The following is a 19,284-nucleotide window of genomic DNA, read 5'->3' as shown; positions in this document are numbered from 1 at the left end:
GTTTGAACCGTCTCTTAAAGGGGAACATTATCGCAATTTCAGAAGGGTTAAAACCATTAAAAATCAGTTCCCAGTGGCTTATTTTATTTTTCGAAGTTTTTTTCAAAATTTTACCCATCACGCAATATCCCTAAAAAAAGCTTCAAAGTGCCTGATTTTAACCATCGTTATATACACCCGTCCATTTTCCTGTGACGTCACACAGTGATGCCAATACAAACAAACAGCAAGGTATAGCAACATTAGCTCAGATTCAGACTCGGATTTCAGCGGCTTAAGCGATTCAACAGATTACGCATGTATTGAAACGGATGGTTGTAGTGTGGAGGCAGGTAGCGAAAAACGAAATTGAAGAAGAAACTGAAGCTATTGAGCTCACACACACCAGCAGATTCAATAGGGGTCTGGCGGCAGATTTCTTTGACTTTATGGTTGGAAATGCATCTGCTTTGAGTGTCGCAGGATATCCACACATTCTTGCCATCTCTGTCGTAGCATAGCTTTCGTCGGTAAAGTGTGCGGAACAAACGACTGACCATTTCGTCGGCTTTCCCCACACCCTCGTATTTTGAACAAATTTCGTCCAATTTCTTGCCACTTTCGCATCTTTGGGCCACTGGTGCAACTTGAATCCGTCCCTGTTCGTGTTGTTACACCCTCCGACAACACACCGACGAAAGTGAGAAAATGGCGGATTGCTTCCTGATGTGACGTCACAACGTCATCGCCCCGAGAGCGAATAATAGAAAGGTGTTTAATTCGCCAAAATTCACCCATTTAGAGTTCGGAAATCGGTTAAAAAAATATATGGTCTTTTTTCTGCAACATCAAGGTATATATTGACGCTTACATAGGTCTGGTGATAATGTTCCCCTTTAAACTGAATCATATTGGTGCTTTGTTTGATTTATTTGCTTAATCCATTCCATAATTTAATTCCACATACTGATATGCTAAAGGTTTTAAGTGTTGTACGAGCATACAAATGTTTTAAATTAAATTTTCCTCTAAGATAGACTGACCCTACGTCCTCTTTTCACGGGACATGTCCCCTTTTGCGGGGCTGTCCGGGCGGAGTTTCTTAAATGCCTCAAATGTCCGGCATTTTGAGTTAGGGTTGCGTGTATTTTCAATGTACGTTCAGGGTTAAGAAGGGGTTAAAAACAAAACTAATTGTGCGCACAGCAGCATTGGTGAAGGGGGGAGCAGAGACAGAGAGAGCGAGAGAGTTATGATAAACGCGCATGCGTCGCCAGGCTCTGCTTTTTTCCATAGATTTATCAGACTTTTGCCGATATCCGATATTCCGATATTGTCCAACTCTTTAATTACCGATACCGATATCAACCGATACCGATATCAACCGATACATGCAGTCGTGGAATTAACACATTATTATGCCTAATTTGGACAACCAAGTATGGTGAAGATAAGGTACTTTTTAAAAAAATTAGTAAAATAAGATAAATAAATTCTTGAACAAAAAAGAAAGTAAAACAATATAAAAACAGTTACATAGAAACTAGTAATTAATGAAAATGAGTAAAATTAACTGTTAAAGGTTAGTACTATTAGTGGACCAGCAGCACGCACAATCATGTGTGCTTACGGACTGTATCCCTTGCAGACTGTATTGATATATATTGATATATAATGTAGGAACCAGAACATTAATAACGGAAAGAAACAACCCTTTTGTGTGAATGAGTGTGAATGGAGGAGGGAGATTTTTTGGGTTGGTGCACTAATTGTAAGTGTATCTTGTGTTTTTTATGTTGATTTAAAAAATTTTTTAAAAACGATACCGATAATAAATAAAAAAACGATACCGATAATTTCCGATATTACATTTTAATGCATTTATCGGACATCTCTAATTGAAATACTTTGTATAGTTGAAGACTTACGGTCGTTAGAAAACATGACTGCACATCATAATGGCAGCTACACTTTCCATCTTAAAGATCTAAAAAAATTATTTGGGAATGTCCGGCGGGCCAGATTGAGAAGCTTAACGGGCCGCATGTGGCCCACGGGCCTTAATTTGCCCAGACCTGGTCTAGAACATGTTTTGCTTTATTCATTATAGATTTGCCCGTGCCTCCTAACCAACTTTTTATGTTTTCTTCTGACGCAGGGCTCTTACATGCTGGATTATTTCAAGTACCTGTACAAATATTTGGAAGTGGGAGTCCCCGTTTATTTTGTGACAAAACGAGGCTTCAGTTTTAACACCACGGAGGGCATGAACGCCGTGTGTTCCAGCGTGGGCTGCGACCCCTTTTCCATGACCCAGAAGATTCAATACGCCACCAATCACCCTGAACTGTGAGTTCCTCATATTCATTGAATTCCCTGCCTCAATGCAGCCTTCTGGTATCGTCTTTTTTTTCTTCTTCCCTTGCCTGAGCCTTGAACCCGCTGGTATCATCGTAGCACCTTTTTACGTCCTCGCAGCTGATAAAAAGTTGTCAGTTCCAACATCTGATCTGGGCTGATAAAGGTCATCTCTCGCTGATTGTGAACACAAACATATGTTCAATACACGTGGTTGTCCTTGGACTCGCTGCAGTGGTTCTCAAACTTTTCTCATCAAGTACCACCTCAGAAAAAAAAAACTGTCCAATTACCACAATATTGACCAACATTAAAATACCGTAGCACAGTAGGCCCAAGTATTCATTTAAAACAAGGCAGAGGTTTTAGTTAACAAGTATATTTCATTACACACAATTTAAACAGTAACACTGTGTTTGAATTAGTGTTGTCCCGATACCAATATTTTGATACCGGTACCAAAATTATTTCGGTACTTTTCGGTACTTTTCTAAATAAAGGGGACCACAAAAAATGGCATTATTGGCTTTATTTTAACAAAACAATATTATGGTACATTAAACATGTTTCTTATTGAAAGTTTGTCCTTAAATGAAATAGAGAACATACTAGACAACTTGTCTTTTATTAGTAAGTAAGCAAACAAAGGCTCATAATTTAGTCTGCTGACGTATGCAGTAACATATTGTGTCATTTATAATTGTATTATTTTGTCAAAGTTATTAAGGACAAATGGTAGAAAATTAATTATTAATCTACTTGTTAATTTACTGTTAATATCTGCTTACTTTCTCTTTTAACATGTTCTATCTACACTTCTGTTAAAATGTAATAATCACTTATTCTTCTCTTGTTTGATACTTACGGTAGTAGTAGTTTTGGATGATACCACAAATTTGGGTATCAATCCGATACCAAGTCGTTACAGGATCATACCTTGGTCATATTCAAAGTCCTCATGTATCCAGGTACATATTTCCTGAGTTTATAAACATAATATACATTTTAAAAAAATGAAAGAAGATGTTGTGATGCCAAAAAATATCGACGTAATCATAGTACGCTACTGTACTTGGTATCATTACAGTGGATTTCAGGTGTAGATCCACCAATGGCATTTGTTTACATTGTGACGCCGGTCAGGGGGTATGGGGGGTGGGGGACCGGTACTTTTCAGAGGCAGTCAAGTACCGAATATGATTCATTAGTATCGCGGTACTATACTAATACTGGTATACTGTACAACCCTAGTTTGAATATAAGAAAATAAAACACTGTACTTTAATCAAGTGATTATTTGGCATACCACTAGATGGAGCCCATGTACCACCAATGATACACGTACCACAGTTTAAAACAGGCCCAGAGCATAATACTACCACCACCATGCTTGACGGTAGGCATGATGTTCCTGGGATTAAAAGCCTCACCTTTTCTCCTCCAAACATATTGCTGGGTATTGTGGCCGAACAGCTCAATTTTTGTTTCATCTGACATAACATGGACAAAGATAAGACCTTCTGGAAGAAGTTCTGTGGTCAGATGAAACAAAAATTGAGCGGTTTGGCCCACAATACCCAGTAATATGTTTGGAGGGGAAAAGGTGAGGCCTTTAATTGCAGGAACACCATTCCTACCGTCAAACATGGTGGTGGTAGTATTATGCTCTGGGCCTGTTTTGCTGCCAATGGAACTGGTGCTTTCCAGAAAGTAAATGGGACAATGAAAAAGGAGGATTACCTCCAAATTCTTCAGGACAACCTAAAATCATCAGCCCGGAGTTTGGGTCTTGGGCGCAGTTGGGTATTCTAACAGGACAATGACCCCAAACACACGTCAAAAGTGGTGAAGGAATGGCTAAATCAGGCTAGAATGAAGGTTTTAGAATGGCCTTCCCAAAGTCCTGACTTAAACGTGTGGACAATGCTGAAGAAACAAGTCCAATGTCAGAAAACCAACAAATTTAACTGAACTGCACCAATTTTGTCAAGAGGAGTGGTCAAAAATTCAACCAGAAGCTTGTGGATGTCTACCAAAAGCGCCTTATTGCAGTGAAACTTGCCAAGGGACATGTAACCAAAATTAACATTGCTGTATGTATACTTTTGACCACATTTTCAGTAGACCAAAAATAAATTCATAAAAGAACCAAACTTCATGAATGTTTTTTGTGACCAACAAGTATGTGCTCTAATCACTCTATCACAAAAAAATAAAGACTTGTAGAAATGATTGGAAACTCAAGACAGCCATGACATTATGTTCTTTACAAGTGTATGTCAACTTTTGACTGTATATAGCAGGGGTCCCCAAACTTTTTGACTCGGGGGCCGCATTGGGTTAAAAAAATTTGGCTAGGGGCCAGGCTGTATATATATATATATATATATATATATATATATATATATATATATATATATATATATATATATGTATATATACATATATACATTGTCTTTATAATCCGTTTTGTCATTTAACATCAATTAACATTGATGTTCATCAACATTTAACATTGTCATGTTATCGAAGGGAAAATTAATTTTTAGACAATATGATTTGCCTGAGCGGCTAGGAGGCACCAAGAGTAACAAGTGGTAGGAAATGGATTAGAAAGGAAAGATATTAAAAAAAATAAAAAATAAAAAAAAATACTTTTTTTTAAACTTGGCACTTCCTGTGGGCCGGATTTTGGATGCTGGGGGGCCGGATCCGGCCCGCAGGCCGTAGTTTGGGGACCCCTGGTATATAGAATGAACAGAAAATAAAAGGCGGAAAGACGAATAAAATAATTTGCCCATTTCTTCCTTGTTATGGTCTGTAGATCATATTTGGGCATTTCTGCAAACTCCTGGGTGGACGATTTCATCGACTGGCTGAACCCTGCATCCAGATGTTGTCGACTTTACACCATCGGTCCGAATGCTGGGAAGTTTTGTCCCGCAGATACATGTGAGACTGGCTGCTGAGATAAGTATATTATTATCGATATAAATTGTAGGACTTTCTAAAGACATGCATGTGTTGTCATAGCCGCTTTTTTATGCGGACGCAAGTGTTTGCCTCGCCCCCAAGACGGGGTCCTCAGGCCCACAACAGAGGAGTTCAACCGCTTTTTGCCTAGCTTCCTGGGGAACAGGCCTGGCCTGCAGTGTCCCAAAGGGTGTGTTTTGGCTGTTGTCCACACAAACATTACACAATGCCAAAGATCGCTCGCTTACAGTCTGTGTGTCCTTCATACAGAGGACTGGGAGCCTACGACACGGCTGTGGTGAGAGACGAAAATGGAGAAATTATCGGTAAGATTTTTTTTTTTTTTTTTAAAGTTTTTTTTAAGAGATGTGTGAGTGACGGAGCTTTTATGCCTGGACACACACACATAGCCTCCCGTTTCATGGCTTACCACACGCCTCTGGCCAACTCTCAAGAGTTCACTGCAGCTTTACTGAGTGCCAGAGAGCTGGCCAACAACATCACTGACAGCATGAGGAAAGTACCTGGAACCTCACCGGACTTTGAAGTCTTCCCTTACACGTAAGACCTCCTGAAATGTTTCTCCTGGCTTTTTGTATGTGAACCATTTGTTTTTGGTCTTTTTTTTTTTTGTAAGGCTTACACATTTTGCAAAAAAAAGAAGCCCTAATGTCCTTTGGAGGCTGGTTCTAGAGGTTGTGTAAAAATACTGTTAGGTTTGAAAGGACTATATTTTGTTGGCCCCTAGATGAGGTGGCGACTTGTCCAGGGTGTACCCCGCCTTCCGCCCGAATGCAGCTGAGATAGGCTCCAGCACCCCCCGCGACCCCAAAAGGGACAAGCGGTAGAAAATGGATGGATGGATATATTTTGTTGCCCTCGAGTTAACGTCATAATTTATTGTAAATATCCCCCGCACAGCCAAGGTATCTTTTTATGCAACCAAACTAAAAAATAAATTAGTAAAAAGAAAAAAATGCATCTGAAATTTGAAAAATATTTGCTAAAAAAATTATTATAAAAAAAAAAAGATGGATTTGAAATTAAAAATGCCATTTTAAATAGAAAATAATTGCCAAAAAAAACTATTTGTAAACAAAAATAATGGATTTGAAATTTAAAAAGACACTTGCAAACAAAAAAGATTTCCAAAACTATTTGTAAAAAAATTAAATAACGAATTACAAATGAAAAAAAAAAAATTTTTGTAACCAAAAATAATTTAAAAAAACATTCGCAGAATAAAAACAATTTGTAAACACAAGTAATGGATTTGAAATTAAACTAAAATATTGACAAACAAAATTTTGTAAAAAATATTTGTGAACAAAAACATTTTTAATTGTGTTGATTGATCAGAAAAAGAGTTGTAAACAATATATGTGCAAACAAAAAAATGTTTGAAAATTAATTTTTTTAAATGATAGATTTTACGTTTGAAAAAAAAACTATCTGTAAACCAAAACAAAATGATATAAAACAAAGACTTGCAAACCAAAATAATGGATTTCAAATTTAAAAAGACATTTGCAAACAAAAAAGATTTCCAAAACTATTTGTAAAAAAATTAAATAGCAAATTACAAATGAAAAAAAAATGTTGTAACCAAAAATTTAAAAAAACATTTGCAGAATAAAATCAATTTGTAAACACAAGTAATGGATTTGAAATTAAACTAAAACATTGTCAAACTAAATTTTGTAAAAAAATATTTATGAACAAAAACATTTTTAATTGTGTTGATTGATCAGAAAAAGAGTTGTAAACAATATATGTGCAAACAAAAAAATGTTTGAAAATGTATTTTTTTAAATGATAGATTTTACGTTTGAAAAAAACAAAAACTGTAAACAATTTTTTTTAATATAAAACAAAGATTTGCAAACCAAAATAATGGATTTCAAATTTAAAAAGACATTTGCAAACAAAAAAGATTTCCAAAACTATTTGTAAAAAAAGTTAAATAATGAATTACAAATGAAAAAAAAAAAAACATTCGCAGAATAAAAACAATTTGTAAACACAAGTAAAGGATTTGATATTAAACTAAAATATTGCCAAACAAAATTTTGTAAAAAATATTTGTGAACAAAAACATTTTTAATTGTGTTGATTGATCAGAAAAAGAGTTGTAAACAAACAAAAAAATTGTTTGAAAATGTATTTTTTAAATAATGGATTTTACATTTGCAAAAAAAACTTTCTGTAAACAAAAAAATATATATAAAACAAAGTAACCAAACCAAAATAATGGATTTAAAAAAAAAAAAAAAAAAAAAAACTGTAACCAAAACAAAATTCGAAATAAGAGCAAGTTTTGATTAAAAAAAAAGTTTTTGTTTCTTTTGTTTTTGTTGCAAAACATTTTTATGTTGTACTTTTTTTGTTTATGGCACTTCTATTTTGTGGGCAGAGCTTCCTCCGTAAGAAGCCTTTTTATTGGTCAGTCTTGGATGATGGCATGACCATATGGACCGGACTGCTGACGACTTCCTCCCTCAGCACATTTGGAGGAAAATACCAAAGACTGACCAATAAAAAAAAAAACTTTTAACATGTTATTGTGTGTTGGCCCTGTGATGAGGGGCGACTTGTCCAGGGTGTACCCTGCCTTCCGCCCGAATGCAGCTGAGATAGGCTCCAGCACCCCCCGCGACCCCGACAGTGAAAAGCGGTAGAAAATAGATGGATGGATGGATGTTGTTTAAAGGAAAACCCGCCCACAGGGATTTCTAATCACTGCTATGTTGGAATTCTTATTAATATTGATACTTTTGTTGATATTATTCATTTTTGTTTGACTACTTTTAGATTGTTTTGTGTCATGTTTGTGTATCCTCTCAATTGCTCTGTCGATTGCTATTCTGAACGTTGCTGGGTTTGGTTTTGGAATTGGAATATTATTGTATTATTGTGTATGATTTTGTTGGATTGATTAATACAAAAAAAGAAAAAGAAAAAAAAGACACTAATTACTACACTCTTTTATTTACAGACATGCATTTTACAATTGCTATGAAATGCATGTTGCAAAGACACCACAGTGCCCTCTGCTGGACTTGGTGGTTCACTGCCCTCATTCACTTCCTTTTTAAAGCATCTCCCATGTCCTCCCACCAGGGTGACCAACGTGTTCTATGAGCAATACCTGACTATCGTACCCGAGGGCCTCTTCAACATCTCCCTGTGTCTGCTGCCAACCTTCTTGGTTTGCTGTCTGCTGCTGGGTTTGGACCTGCGCTCCGGTCTGCTCAACCTCATCACCATCATCATGATCACCGTGGACACCGTCGGGGTGATGACACTCTGGGACATCCACTACAACGCCGTCGCCCTGATCAACCTGGTCACGGTAAGCGCGCACAATATGTCCAAAAGTGCGGCCCAGGGGCCATTCGCAGACCGCATTTAGTTTATTATTGGCCCAAAACATAATAAACACGTCTCGTATTCAATCAATCAAAGTTTATTTATATAGCCCTAAATCACAAGTGTCTCAAAGGGCTGCACAAGCCACAACGACATCCCAGATCCCACATCAGGGCAAGAAAAAACTCTACCCAATGGGATACAATGAGAAACCTTGGACGGGACCGCAGATGTGGGTGTGTAATAGAGTATTTTATAGAGATGTTCGATAATATCGGCCAATAAATGCTTTAAAATGTAAAATCGGAAATTATCGGTTTCGTTTTTTTTAATTTATTTTTTAATTTTATTTTTTTTATTAAATCAACATAAAAAACACAAGATACACTTACAATTAGTGCACCAACCCAAAAAAACCTCTCTCCCCCATTTACACTCATTCACACAAAAGGGTTGTTTCTTTCTGTTATTAATATTCTGGTTCCTACATTATATATCAATATATATCAATACAGTCTGCAAGGGATATAGTCCGTAAGCACACATGATTGTGCGTGCTGCTGGTCCACTAATAGTACTAACCTTTAACAGTTAATTTTACTCATTTTCATTAATTACTAGTTTCTATGTAACTGTTTTTATATTGTTTTACTTTCTTTTTTATTCAAGAATTTTTTTTAAATTTATTTATCATAATTTATTTTTTTATTTTTTTTTAAAAGTACCTTATCTTCACCATACCTGGTTGTCCAAATTAGGCATAATAATGTGTTAATTCCACGACTGTATATATCGGTATCGGTTGATATCGGTATCGGTAATTAAGAGTTGGACAATATCGGAATATCGGATATCGGCAAAAAAGCCATTATCGGACATCCCTAGTATTTTAGTTTCCTTTACAATACCCAGCCACAGATTCCAAGTAGGAGGGTCAAGTTATAAAACAAACAAACCACAAATTTTCCAATGAAACAGCATCCATTGTTGTGAGCTAATGGCAGAGTCATTACTGTTATTTACTGTCATTAATGTCTTTTTTTCTGATAGTTTAGTCATGTCTTGAACGCAACTCTTTGCAGGCGGTGGGCATCTCTGTGGAGTTTGTGTCCCACATGACAAGATCTTTCGCACTCAGCACCAAGTCCACCCGTGTGGAGCGAGCAAAGGAGGCGACGGCCAACATGGGCAGCGCAGTAAGTTTGAATTCATGACGTATGAAAAGTGTGTATCCTTCCAACCCAGTCTTTAGAGCAGGGATGTCCAACTAAATTGTTTGGGGGGGATGGGGGGGGCACATTTCCAGAAAGCTAAGGGGAGGGGGCAGACTTCTCCCTTCGCTATTGTTCTTATTTTGTATATTCCTGAGAACCGGTGTCCTCTACAGTGGACATTCGATTTTTTCTGCATTTATTTCGTTAGAGTTACAGGAGCGTTATGCTGTTTTTTAAGAATCTGCTGCATAAATGTGAGTCGCAGAAGTTATTTGAACTGAACTCGTGGTCCAAATAGCCCAAATGATGAAAAAGAGAGGACCTAAGATGCAACCTTGAAGAACACCACTAGTATAGTCAAGAAGTTGAACAAATGTCTACTGACTACATCTGGATTTTAAAAAGCTATCTTCGTTATATAAATCACAAGTGTGTAACTGCCAAAAAGGAGAGGATCTGATGAGGTGCCTTGAGGAACGCTGTCAGGTTCAATCACTGATGACATCTATTAAACAAGACAAGAAGCAAAGAATCAAACAGAGACAGAATTCAATTTGGACTCAATTGAGGAGAAACGCGTCGACCTGTAACCTCTTGCAGTCTCACCCACGCTCTGGCGAAAGATTGTACTCCTCCTTCTTTATTTTACTTTCTCCGACCACATGACCACAGCTGCTTCCAGAGGGAAGTGGGTCGTAAACAGCGTTGCCTTTGGTTACAGAACAGTCCAAAAGAAAAGGTCGTAAACAAGTTCAAAAAGACGTTCGTTAAACAGTTCAAAAAGACGTTCGTAAAACAGTTGAAAAAGAAGGTTCAAAAAGAGGTCGTCTGGAAATTGGGCAGATCCTGCCTTCTCTCCGCTTTGAAGTCCTTGGGTTAGACAATATATTTAAAATAAAACAGAAAACCCTTCATGTTGCTTTCCCCCTTACACAGTGGAGTTTTACGAGCCTTTTATTTTTCTTGGTAGGTTTCAAAGACAGCTTTTGTCTTCTTGCCGGGCACTAAATGTAACACAGTTTTTGTGATAACTTAGAAACAATTATTCTAACAAACGCCTCAGTTCTGTAAGTCACAAGTTTGGACTCCAGTGTTCTATGTTTGCTGGCCAGGTTAAAATATCAATGCAAGGATCTGCCAATGTGTTTACAGTGGTCCAATTTCCTCTACACAACTGGAGCACTCTTGTGTTTTTAAGAATTTTCTGCAAAAATGTTTTGAACTCAGCTCGGTGGCCCGGCTGCTTTACAGTGTTTGCTTTCTACCCTGAAGGTGTTTGCTGGTGTTGCCATGACCAATCTGCCCGGCATCCTGGTGTTAGCATTTGCCAAAGCCCAACTCATCCAGATCTTCTTTTTCCGCCTCAACCTGGTCATCACACTCCTGGGGATGGCTCATGGACTCGTCTTCCTCCCTGTGGTGCTAAGCTACTTTGGTGTGTCTTGTGTTTTCTACGTCATGGTAAGCCGCAAAGGCTGAATTGAGGCAACTGGACTCTTCTTGCGTGTTTTGAAAATCTTTAATCTAAAAGGATTCTTCAGCGCTAAAACTGTAGGTGTCTCTAATAGGGGTGTTGTTGATGATGCTCGGGTGCCAGGTGAATAATCATCCTGCATTACAGTGGCTCGTTTGCCTGGCTGGTGGCAAAACAATGCATTGGCAAATAGCATGTGTCTCTGGTTCACTTCTGACCCACAAACCCTCAGACAAAAGAAGAATGTTGTTTATGCAACCCTTATACGAATACATGGCACAACAATGGAGGGCAGTTCATGCAAATATCAAAGAGAAGAGACATTTCTTTGAAACAAAACGTCTGCGTTTAAAAAAAAATAAAAAAGTTGAACTTTTACCATTTACATTAAGTAGTTAATGCAAAAAAATTAAAGACGTCGGAAACGTTCATTTAATATTAATATATTTGATCAAAATGAATAATCTTTTTCATGGACGCCCCTGCTTATTTCAGCAAGACAATGCCAAGCCACATTCAGCACGTGTTACAACAGCGTGGCTTTGTAAAAAAAGAGTGCGGGTACTTTCCTCCTGTCTCCCATCGAAAATGTGTGGTGCATTATGAAGCGTAAAATACGACAGCGGAGACCCCGAACTGTTGAACGACTGATGCTCTACATAAAACAAGAATGGGAAAGAATTCCACTTTCAAAGCTTCAACAATTAGTTTCCTCAGTTCCCAATCGTTTATTGAGTGTTGTTAAAAGAAAAGGTGATGTAACACAGTGGTGAACATGCCCTTTCCCAACTACTTTGGCACGTGTTGCAGCCATGAAATTCTAAGTGAATTATTATTTGCAAAAAAAAAAATCAAGTTTATGAGTTTGAACATCAAATATCCTGTCTTTGTAGTGCATTCAATTGAATATAGGTTGAAAAGGATTTGCAAATCATTGTATTCCGTTTATATTTACATCTAACACAATTTCCCAACTCATATGGAAACGGGGTTTGTAGAATTGACCTCGAGGTCTGCACAATCGTACAAAAATATCCTGACATCCCCCAAATATTGTCTTGTTCCACGAGAAGAGTGGCTAATAACGAGTTGTTTTTGCCAGCGGTCGCAAACAACACGGGGGGGGGGGGGGGCGTAAACTCAAAATTCGAGAACCGAAGGAGCCTTTTTGGATCAAAGGTGAAACATTTTCAACAAGAAGAGTCCAGTTGCCTTGGTTTACCTTTTGCGGATTCTTCTACACTGTAAAAGATGTTCATTGCAAATTCACAGAAAATGACTGGCTAATATTTGCATTACTTTCACAAGTACATTTACAGTAATTTACTGGGAAATATCTTTACAGCAATTTACTGTAACTGCAGAGCTCTGATTTTACAGCAAATTACAACTAAATAGTGTAACTTCACAGTCATAATGTTACGCTGTAAAAAAAAAATACCAAGATTGCACAGTATTTTTTCCACAGTAAAATACTGTAATCACAATTTACTGTAACTGTAAAAAAATATGATACACTTATATTTCACAGCAATTGACTATTACACATCAAACCATTGTAATCATAGTCGTCTGTAATCCATCCGTCCATATGGATGGACGCACAAGAAAAAAAAAAAAATATATATATATATATATATTTTTTTTTTTTTTTTTTTTTTAATTAAATCAACATAAAAAACACAAGATACACTTACAATTAGTGCACCAACCCAAAAAACCTCCCTCCCCCATTTATACTCATTCACACTAATTCGCACAAAAGGGTTGTTTCTTTCTGTTATTAATATTTCTGGTTCCTACATTATATATCAATATAGATCAATACAGTCTGCAGGGATACAGTCCGTAAGCACACATGATTGTATTTTTTTATGACAAAAAAAAAAAAATACAAAAAAAATGTTATTGTTACTACTCAATTGATTTACCAGCATACCGCCACCTACTGTACAATAGTGTGCGATGTAGTCCACGGAAACATAAGACAGTGTTTCTTAACCATAGGGCCTGGCCGCCCCCTAGAGCAGTGTTTTTCAACCACTGTGCCGCGGCACACTAGTGTACCGTGAGATACAGTCTGGTGTGCCGTGGGAGATTATCTAATTTTACCTATTTGGGTTAAAAATATTTTTTGCAAACCAGTAATTATAGTCTGCAAATGATGTGTTGTTGTTGTTGTGTGTCGGTGCTGTCTAGAGCTCGGCAGAGTAACCGTGTAATACTCTTCCATATCAGTAGGTGGCAGCAGGTAGCTAATTGCTTTGTAGATGTCGGAAACAGCGGGGGGCAGCGTGCAGGTAAAAAGGTGTCTTAATGCTTAAACCAAAAATAAACAAAAGGTGAGTGCCCCTCAGAAAAGGCATTGAAGCTTAGGGAAGGCTATGCATAGTGAAACTAAAACTGAACTGGCTACAAAGTAAACAAAAACAGAATGCTGGACGACAGCAAAGACTTACTGTGGAGCAAAGACGGCGTCCACAAAGTACATCCGTACATGACATGACAATCAACAATGTCCCCACAAAGAAAGATAAAAACAACTGAAATATTCTTGATTGCTAAAACAAAGTAGATGTGGGAAATATCGCTCAAAGGAAGACATGAAACTGCTACAGGAAAATACCAAAAAAAAGAGAAAAAGCCACCAAAATAGGAGCGCAAGACAAGAACTAAAACACTACACGCAGGAAAACAGCAAAAAAAGTCAAAATAAGTCATGGTGCGATGTGACAGGTGGTGACAGTACACCTACTTTGAGACAAGAGCTATAGTGATGCATGCTTTAAAATCATACCCAACAATGGTGACAACGACTTTTTACTGTCAACTGAGTTTAGTTTTTTTAATGATTTGGTGTGCCTCCGGATTTTTTCAATGCAAAAAATGTGCCTTGGCTCAAAAAAGGTTGAAAAACACTGCCCTAGAGGACCACCAAAAAAAGCTGTGCTCTGTACGCGCCACAGCACACTTTTCCACCACTCGTGGCAGTATTTACAATATTAAACAAACAGAAGAAGTCTGAAGCTAAAGTCATAGAGAACTTTTTTAAGCACAAAGCTCATTTGCACTTTAATTTTATCGACAGTTTATTTCGGAAACGTACAGTACAGGCCAAAAGTTTGGACACACCTTTTCATTTCAATGCATTTTCTTTCTTTTCATGACTATTTACATTGTAGATTGTCACTGAAGGCATCGAAACTATGACACCGGTGAAGGGAAAACCCTTTCAGGTGACTACCTCTTGAAGCTCATCGAGAGAATGCCAAGAGTGTGCAAAAAAAGTAATCAGAGAAAAGGGTGGCTATTTTGAAGAAAGTAGAATATAAAACATGTTTTTGGTTATTTCACTTTTTTTTGTTAAGTACATAACTCCACATGTGTTCATTCATAGTTTTGATGCCTTCAGTGACAATCTACAATGTAAATAGTCATGAAAATAAAGAAAATGCATTGAATGAGAAGGTAATAAACTAATAATAATAATAGATTTTATTTGTAAAAAGCACTTTACACTCACCCACTACACCAATACATCATCCCACTACCATCAGGGCGCAGATACAGAACCATCAAATTCCGGAGGTCCCGCCTCAGGAAAAGCCTGACCGCCCTTAAATGTGTTTGTCATGTATGATGTATTTTTGTTATTTTTGTTTTGTGATGTGTAATGTCTTTTGTTTAAATGTACGGCAGTGAAAATGAATTTCCCAACGGGGACCAATAAATCTATCTAATCTAATCTACATTGAGTAAACAACCTCAAAGTGCTACAGTGTGTTAAAACATTTTTTTTAAAAGATAATAAAAAATAAATAAAAATAAAAACTAGAACAGCGAAATAGCTAAAACTAGTATGCATATATCTAAAAAAAAAGGCTTTTTTTAAAAGAAGGGGTTTTAAGCCTTTTTTAAAAGCATCCACAGTCTGTGGTGCCCTCAGGTGGTCAGGGAGAGCGTTCCACAGACTGGGAGCGGCGGAGCAGAAAGCCCGGTCTCCCATTGTTCGTAGCTTTATTCTCGGAGGTTGGATGAGGTTAGCCTGTGTCGTGTGGAGGATTTGGGGGTGAGTAGTTCTTTGAGGTAGAGGGGGGCATTTCCATGGAGGCACTGGTGGGTTAGTAGGGAGACTTTAAATTAAATCCTGAGTGGAACAGGAAGTCAGGAAGGGATTTGAGAGTTGGTGTGATATGGTCATATTTCCGCACTCTCATCAGGTGTGTCCACACTTTAGGCCTGTACTGTATGTATCACCATTCCTTATTTATTATTAACTTTGTTACAATGTATTTATTTTAGCACTGTGTAATTGTATGAATATTTATTTTTCCTCCATTTTTTTTTATAAATTCCTTCTTTTGCAGTATATTTGTTTGGTATTTATTTTTTATAATCAGCCTGACCTAAGCCTTAATAATAGTCTTTGTAATTAACACATGCTTTCATATCACTTGACAATGTGTATCTTGTTGAACTGAAAGTAAGTTAGATATAATTATTGAACACGATTAAAACCGAAAGAGTAAGATTACTAACTCAGTGTTAACATTTGAGTGGGCCCTCTGGAGTGGAAAGGTTGGGCCCCAAGGTCAAAAAAAGGTTAAGAACCCCTGCTTTAAGAGACAAATCAGTTTGAATTTACAATTGTTTGTTGTGATATTACAAGGATATTGTCATTTTTTATTGAGATATCCGATATTCCGATAGTGTCCAACTCTTAATTACCGATTCTGATATCAACCGATACCGATATATACAGTCGTGGAATTAACACATTATTATGCCTCATTTTGTTGTGATGCCCCACTGGATGCATTAAACAATGTAACAAGGTTTTCCAAAATAAATCAACTCAAGTTATGGAGTTTATTATTGAAGTCACAAAGTGCATTATTTTTTTTAAACATGCTTCAAAACAGCAGCTTGGAATTTGGGACATGCTCTCCCTGAGAGAGCATGAGGAGGTTGAGGTGGGTGGGGTTGGGGGGGATGCGGGGTATTGGGTAGCGAGGGGTGTATATTGTAGCGTCCCGGAAAAGTTAGTGCTGCAAGGGGTTCTGGGTATTTGTTCTGTTGTGTTTATGTTGTGTTACGGTGCGGATGTTCTCCCGAAATGTGTTTGTCATTCTTGTTTGGTGTGGGTTCACAGTGTGGCGCATATTTGTAACAGTGTTAAAATTGTTTATACGGCCAACCTCAGTGTGATCTGTATGGCTGTTGACCAAGCATGCTTTGCATTCACTTATGTGTGTGAAAAGCCGTAGATATTATGTGATTGGGCCGGCACGCAAAGGTAGTGCCTTTAAGGTTTATTGGCGCTCTGTACGTCTCTATGTCCGTGTACTAGAGATGCGCGGATAGGCAATTATTTCATCCGCAACCGCATCACAAAAGTCGTCACCCATCCGCCATCCGCCCGAACTAACATTTTATCAAAACCGCACCCGCCCGCACCCACCCGTTGTTATATATCTAATATAGACGATGCAAGGCATTAGTGAGGTTATAAAGCTTTTGCCTGTTAAAGAAAGGAGACTGATCCAATGCAGCAGAGTCATTCAATGCGTGCCACGCTGTCACGGCCCAGACGCGCACCAGTGCGCAATCATCTGGGAGCCGCGCTGAGCGCACCTCCAAGCGCGCTCACGCCACTCAAACTGCTGCAAGGAAGCTGCGTTCTATCTTGTTTTAACATCCTGTGGCACTCTTCTGGGATCACGGCGGACGAAACTGCTCATGCTCAGGGTATTTGTGGAGGTTCGGGGTTTTGCACAAATGTGATGCACCATGTTAGATGTCCCGGTTTTGTGACTGTCGTAGACATAAACAGCGTCGCAGCTCTTGCAAATCACGTAGCCAGCATTACTATCATCCTGATTTACAACCTCATAAAAACGAGTTCACGCTGAACTTTTCTGGCCTTTTTTTTCCCTGGTCTTTAGTATTCCCTTTTTTAGTTTGTCGCGTACCACGTTTGCTGCCGGCGTTGCCATCTCTTCTTTTTTTCTTCTTCTGTTGTGGTGTGCTGCAGGTGCCTGCTCGTTTTTCGTATGTGGGTAACAACATTTAATTATGTATATATATTTCTGAATTGGTTTAACTGCCACCCGCCTGAATCTATTTAAAATCTTTTTTTTTTTTATTTCAACCGCCCGACCCGCGGATAAAATCTTTTTTTTTTTTATTTCAACCGCCCGACCCGCGGATAATCCGCGGACTCCGCGGTTGTGTCCGCAAACCGCGCATCTCTACCGTGTACACAGCTGCGTTTTAAAAATTCATAAATTTTACTTTTTGAAACCGATACCGATCATTTCCGATATTACATTTTAAAGCATTTATCGGACATCTCTAATTTTTTTATAGTAATTTGATATTTGACAGTATTCTACTGAAAAAAATACAATTGAATACTGTGAGATCCTGGTCATTTTTTTACAGCACACGCAGTATTCGTGTCGTCCAAACTGGTAAGCGAGCTCGTTTTCTAACCTCCTTTGTTTTCCGGTCGCAGGGCCCGACGTGAATAAAGCGGTGCTGTTGCAAATCCAGCAGGAGAAATGGAAGGCCCGCCAGGAGCTGGAGATGAGAAACAACATGAGACAATTCTATCACAACATGAGCTACCAGGACGACGAGGCCAAGGAACAGGTGCACTCCCAGCCCCAGACGCACAGTAGGGAACAAGAGGAGGACAGGGTTGACCACTTCTGAGCGGGACAATTGTTGTGACAAGTTTATTATACCTCAACAACAAACTGACGTAGAGATGGACAAACAATAGTGTGGGGACATCTTAGTCTCCAATTGGAAATGATTAACCTGAACATGTACCTCGATCATGGACTGAACACAACACAGTGCAGTATTCTCCTCCCACTAGTGGACACCAGCACTGTGGAAGAAGGACAGCACATGGACACATGTTCTTGGAATTTCCTACTTTAAAAAAAAAAAAAGGTTTTGCGTATGCATTACATTAGCACTGTTTTACATGAAATAACACACTCCAGCATTTCCGCAAAAAAAACCCAAGTTGGACTTTGAACTTTTTGTTATTGCAGGATCTTTGTAATGATCATTGTAGCTTATTCTCACACTCGTTCTGCTCTGTGAGGCAGAAATGTCAACTTTTTTTTTTGCACCATACTTGTAGATGTTGCACACCGGCTTTATGGAAGATTGGATAGAGGCTGTATTTATGTTAAGTTGAAGGGAGGAGAACTTTTTCCTCCTTCGAGTGTTTGTTTTATCTCTAATAAAGCTCACCAAGTCGATGTCAATTTTCAAAGAATTACACTTGCCTCATGGCCACAAGCAGGAAAGGAAGACATCCTGACACTTTTGCTTCTCGCAAAATGCCTGTCCTCTACTTAGACTTAGACCAGGGGTCGGCAACCCAAAATGTTGAGAGAGCCATGTTGGACCAAAAATACAAAAACAAATCTGTCTGGAGCCTCAAAAAATTAAAAGCCATATTACATACAGATAGTGTGTCATGAGATATAAATTGAATTAAGAGGACTTAAAGGAAATTAAGTGACCTCAAATATACCAACAAATGAGGCATAATGATGCAATATGTACATATAGCTAGCCCAGGGGTCTGCAACCCGCGGCTCCGGAGCCGCATGCGGCTCTTTGATCACTCTGATGCGGCTCAGCTGCATACTTGCCGAGACTTCCAGATTTCAGTGCCTCTCGCAGAAAATTACCGGGATTAATATTCTCCGATTTTCACCCTTACAATAATATTACAGGCGTGCCATAATGGTACAGCATTTAGCGCCCTCTACAATCTATATTAACTGCGTGCCAGCCCAGTCTCTTGTTTTATGCATCTTCTGCTTGCACACGTAGTGACCTTGTTCAACAGCCACACAGGTTACACTGACGGTGGCCATATAAAACAAC

At 38.3% G+C, this 19,284-nt stretch overlaps 1 protein-coding gene across 1 annotated transcript in view; it reads left to right on the top strand.

The window, feature by feature from the left end:
• The window catches only part of npc1l1 (NPC1-like 1), a 43,500-nt gene extending 24,853 nt beyond the window's left edge, over positions 1 to 18,647 (top strand). The window contains exons 13-21 of the mRNA XM_061986165.1: positions 2,138 to 2,328; positions 5,162 to 5,289; positions 5,371 to 5,500; positions 5,581 to 5,636; positions 5,721 to 5,871; positions 8,431 to 8,662; positions 9,762 to 9,875; positions 11,166 to 11,328; positions 17,885 to 18,647. Of these exons, the coding sequence (XP_061842149.1) occupies positions 2,138 to 2,328; positions 5,162 to 5,289; positions 5,371 to 5,500; positions 5,581 to 5,636; positions 5,721 to 5,871; positions 8,431 to 8,662; positions 9,762 to 9,875; positions 11,166 to 11,328; positions 17,885 to 18,084 (1,365 nt within the window). The 3' untranslated portion in view covers positions 18,085 to 18,647. The remainder of the gene's footprint in view (positions 1 to 2,137; positions 2,329 to 5,161; positions 5,290 to 5,370; positions 5,501 to 5,580; positions 5,637 to 5,720; positions 5,872 to 8,430; positions 8,663 to 9,761; positions 9,876 to 11,165; positions 11,329 to 17,884) is intronic.
• The last annotated feature ends 637 nt before the right edge of the window (positions 18,648 to 19,284 follow it).

This window comes from Nerophis lumbriciformis, linkage group LG12, assembly GCF_033978685.3.
Source record: "Nerophis lumbriciformis linkage group LG12, RoL_Nlum_v2.1, whole genome shotgun sequence".
In the NCBI taxonomy this organism is placed as follows: Eukaryota; Metazoa; Chordata; class Actinopteri; order Syngnathiformes; family Syngnathidae; genus Nerophis; species Nerophis lumbriciformis.
This window is presented reverse-complemented; position numbering and strand designations above follow the sequence as displayed.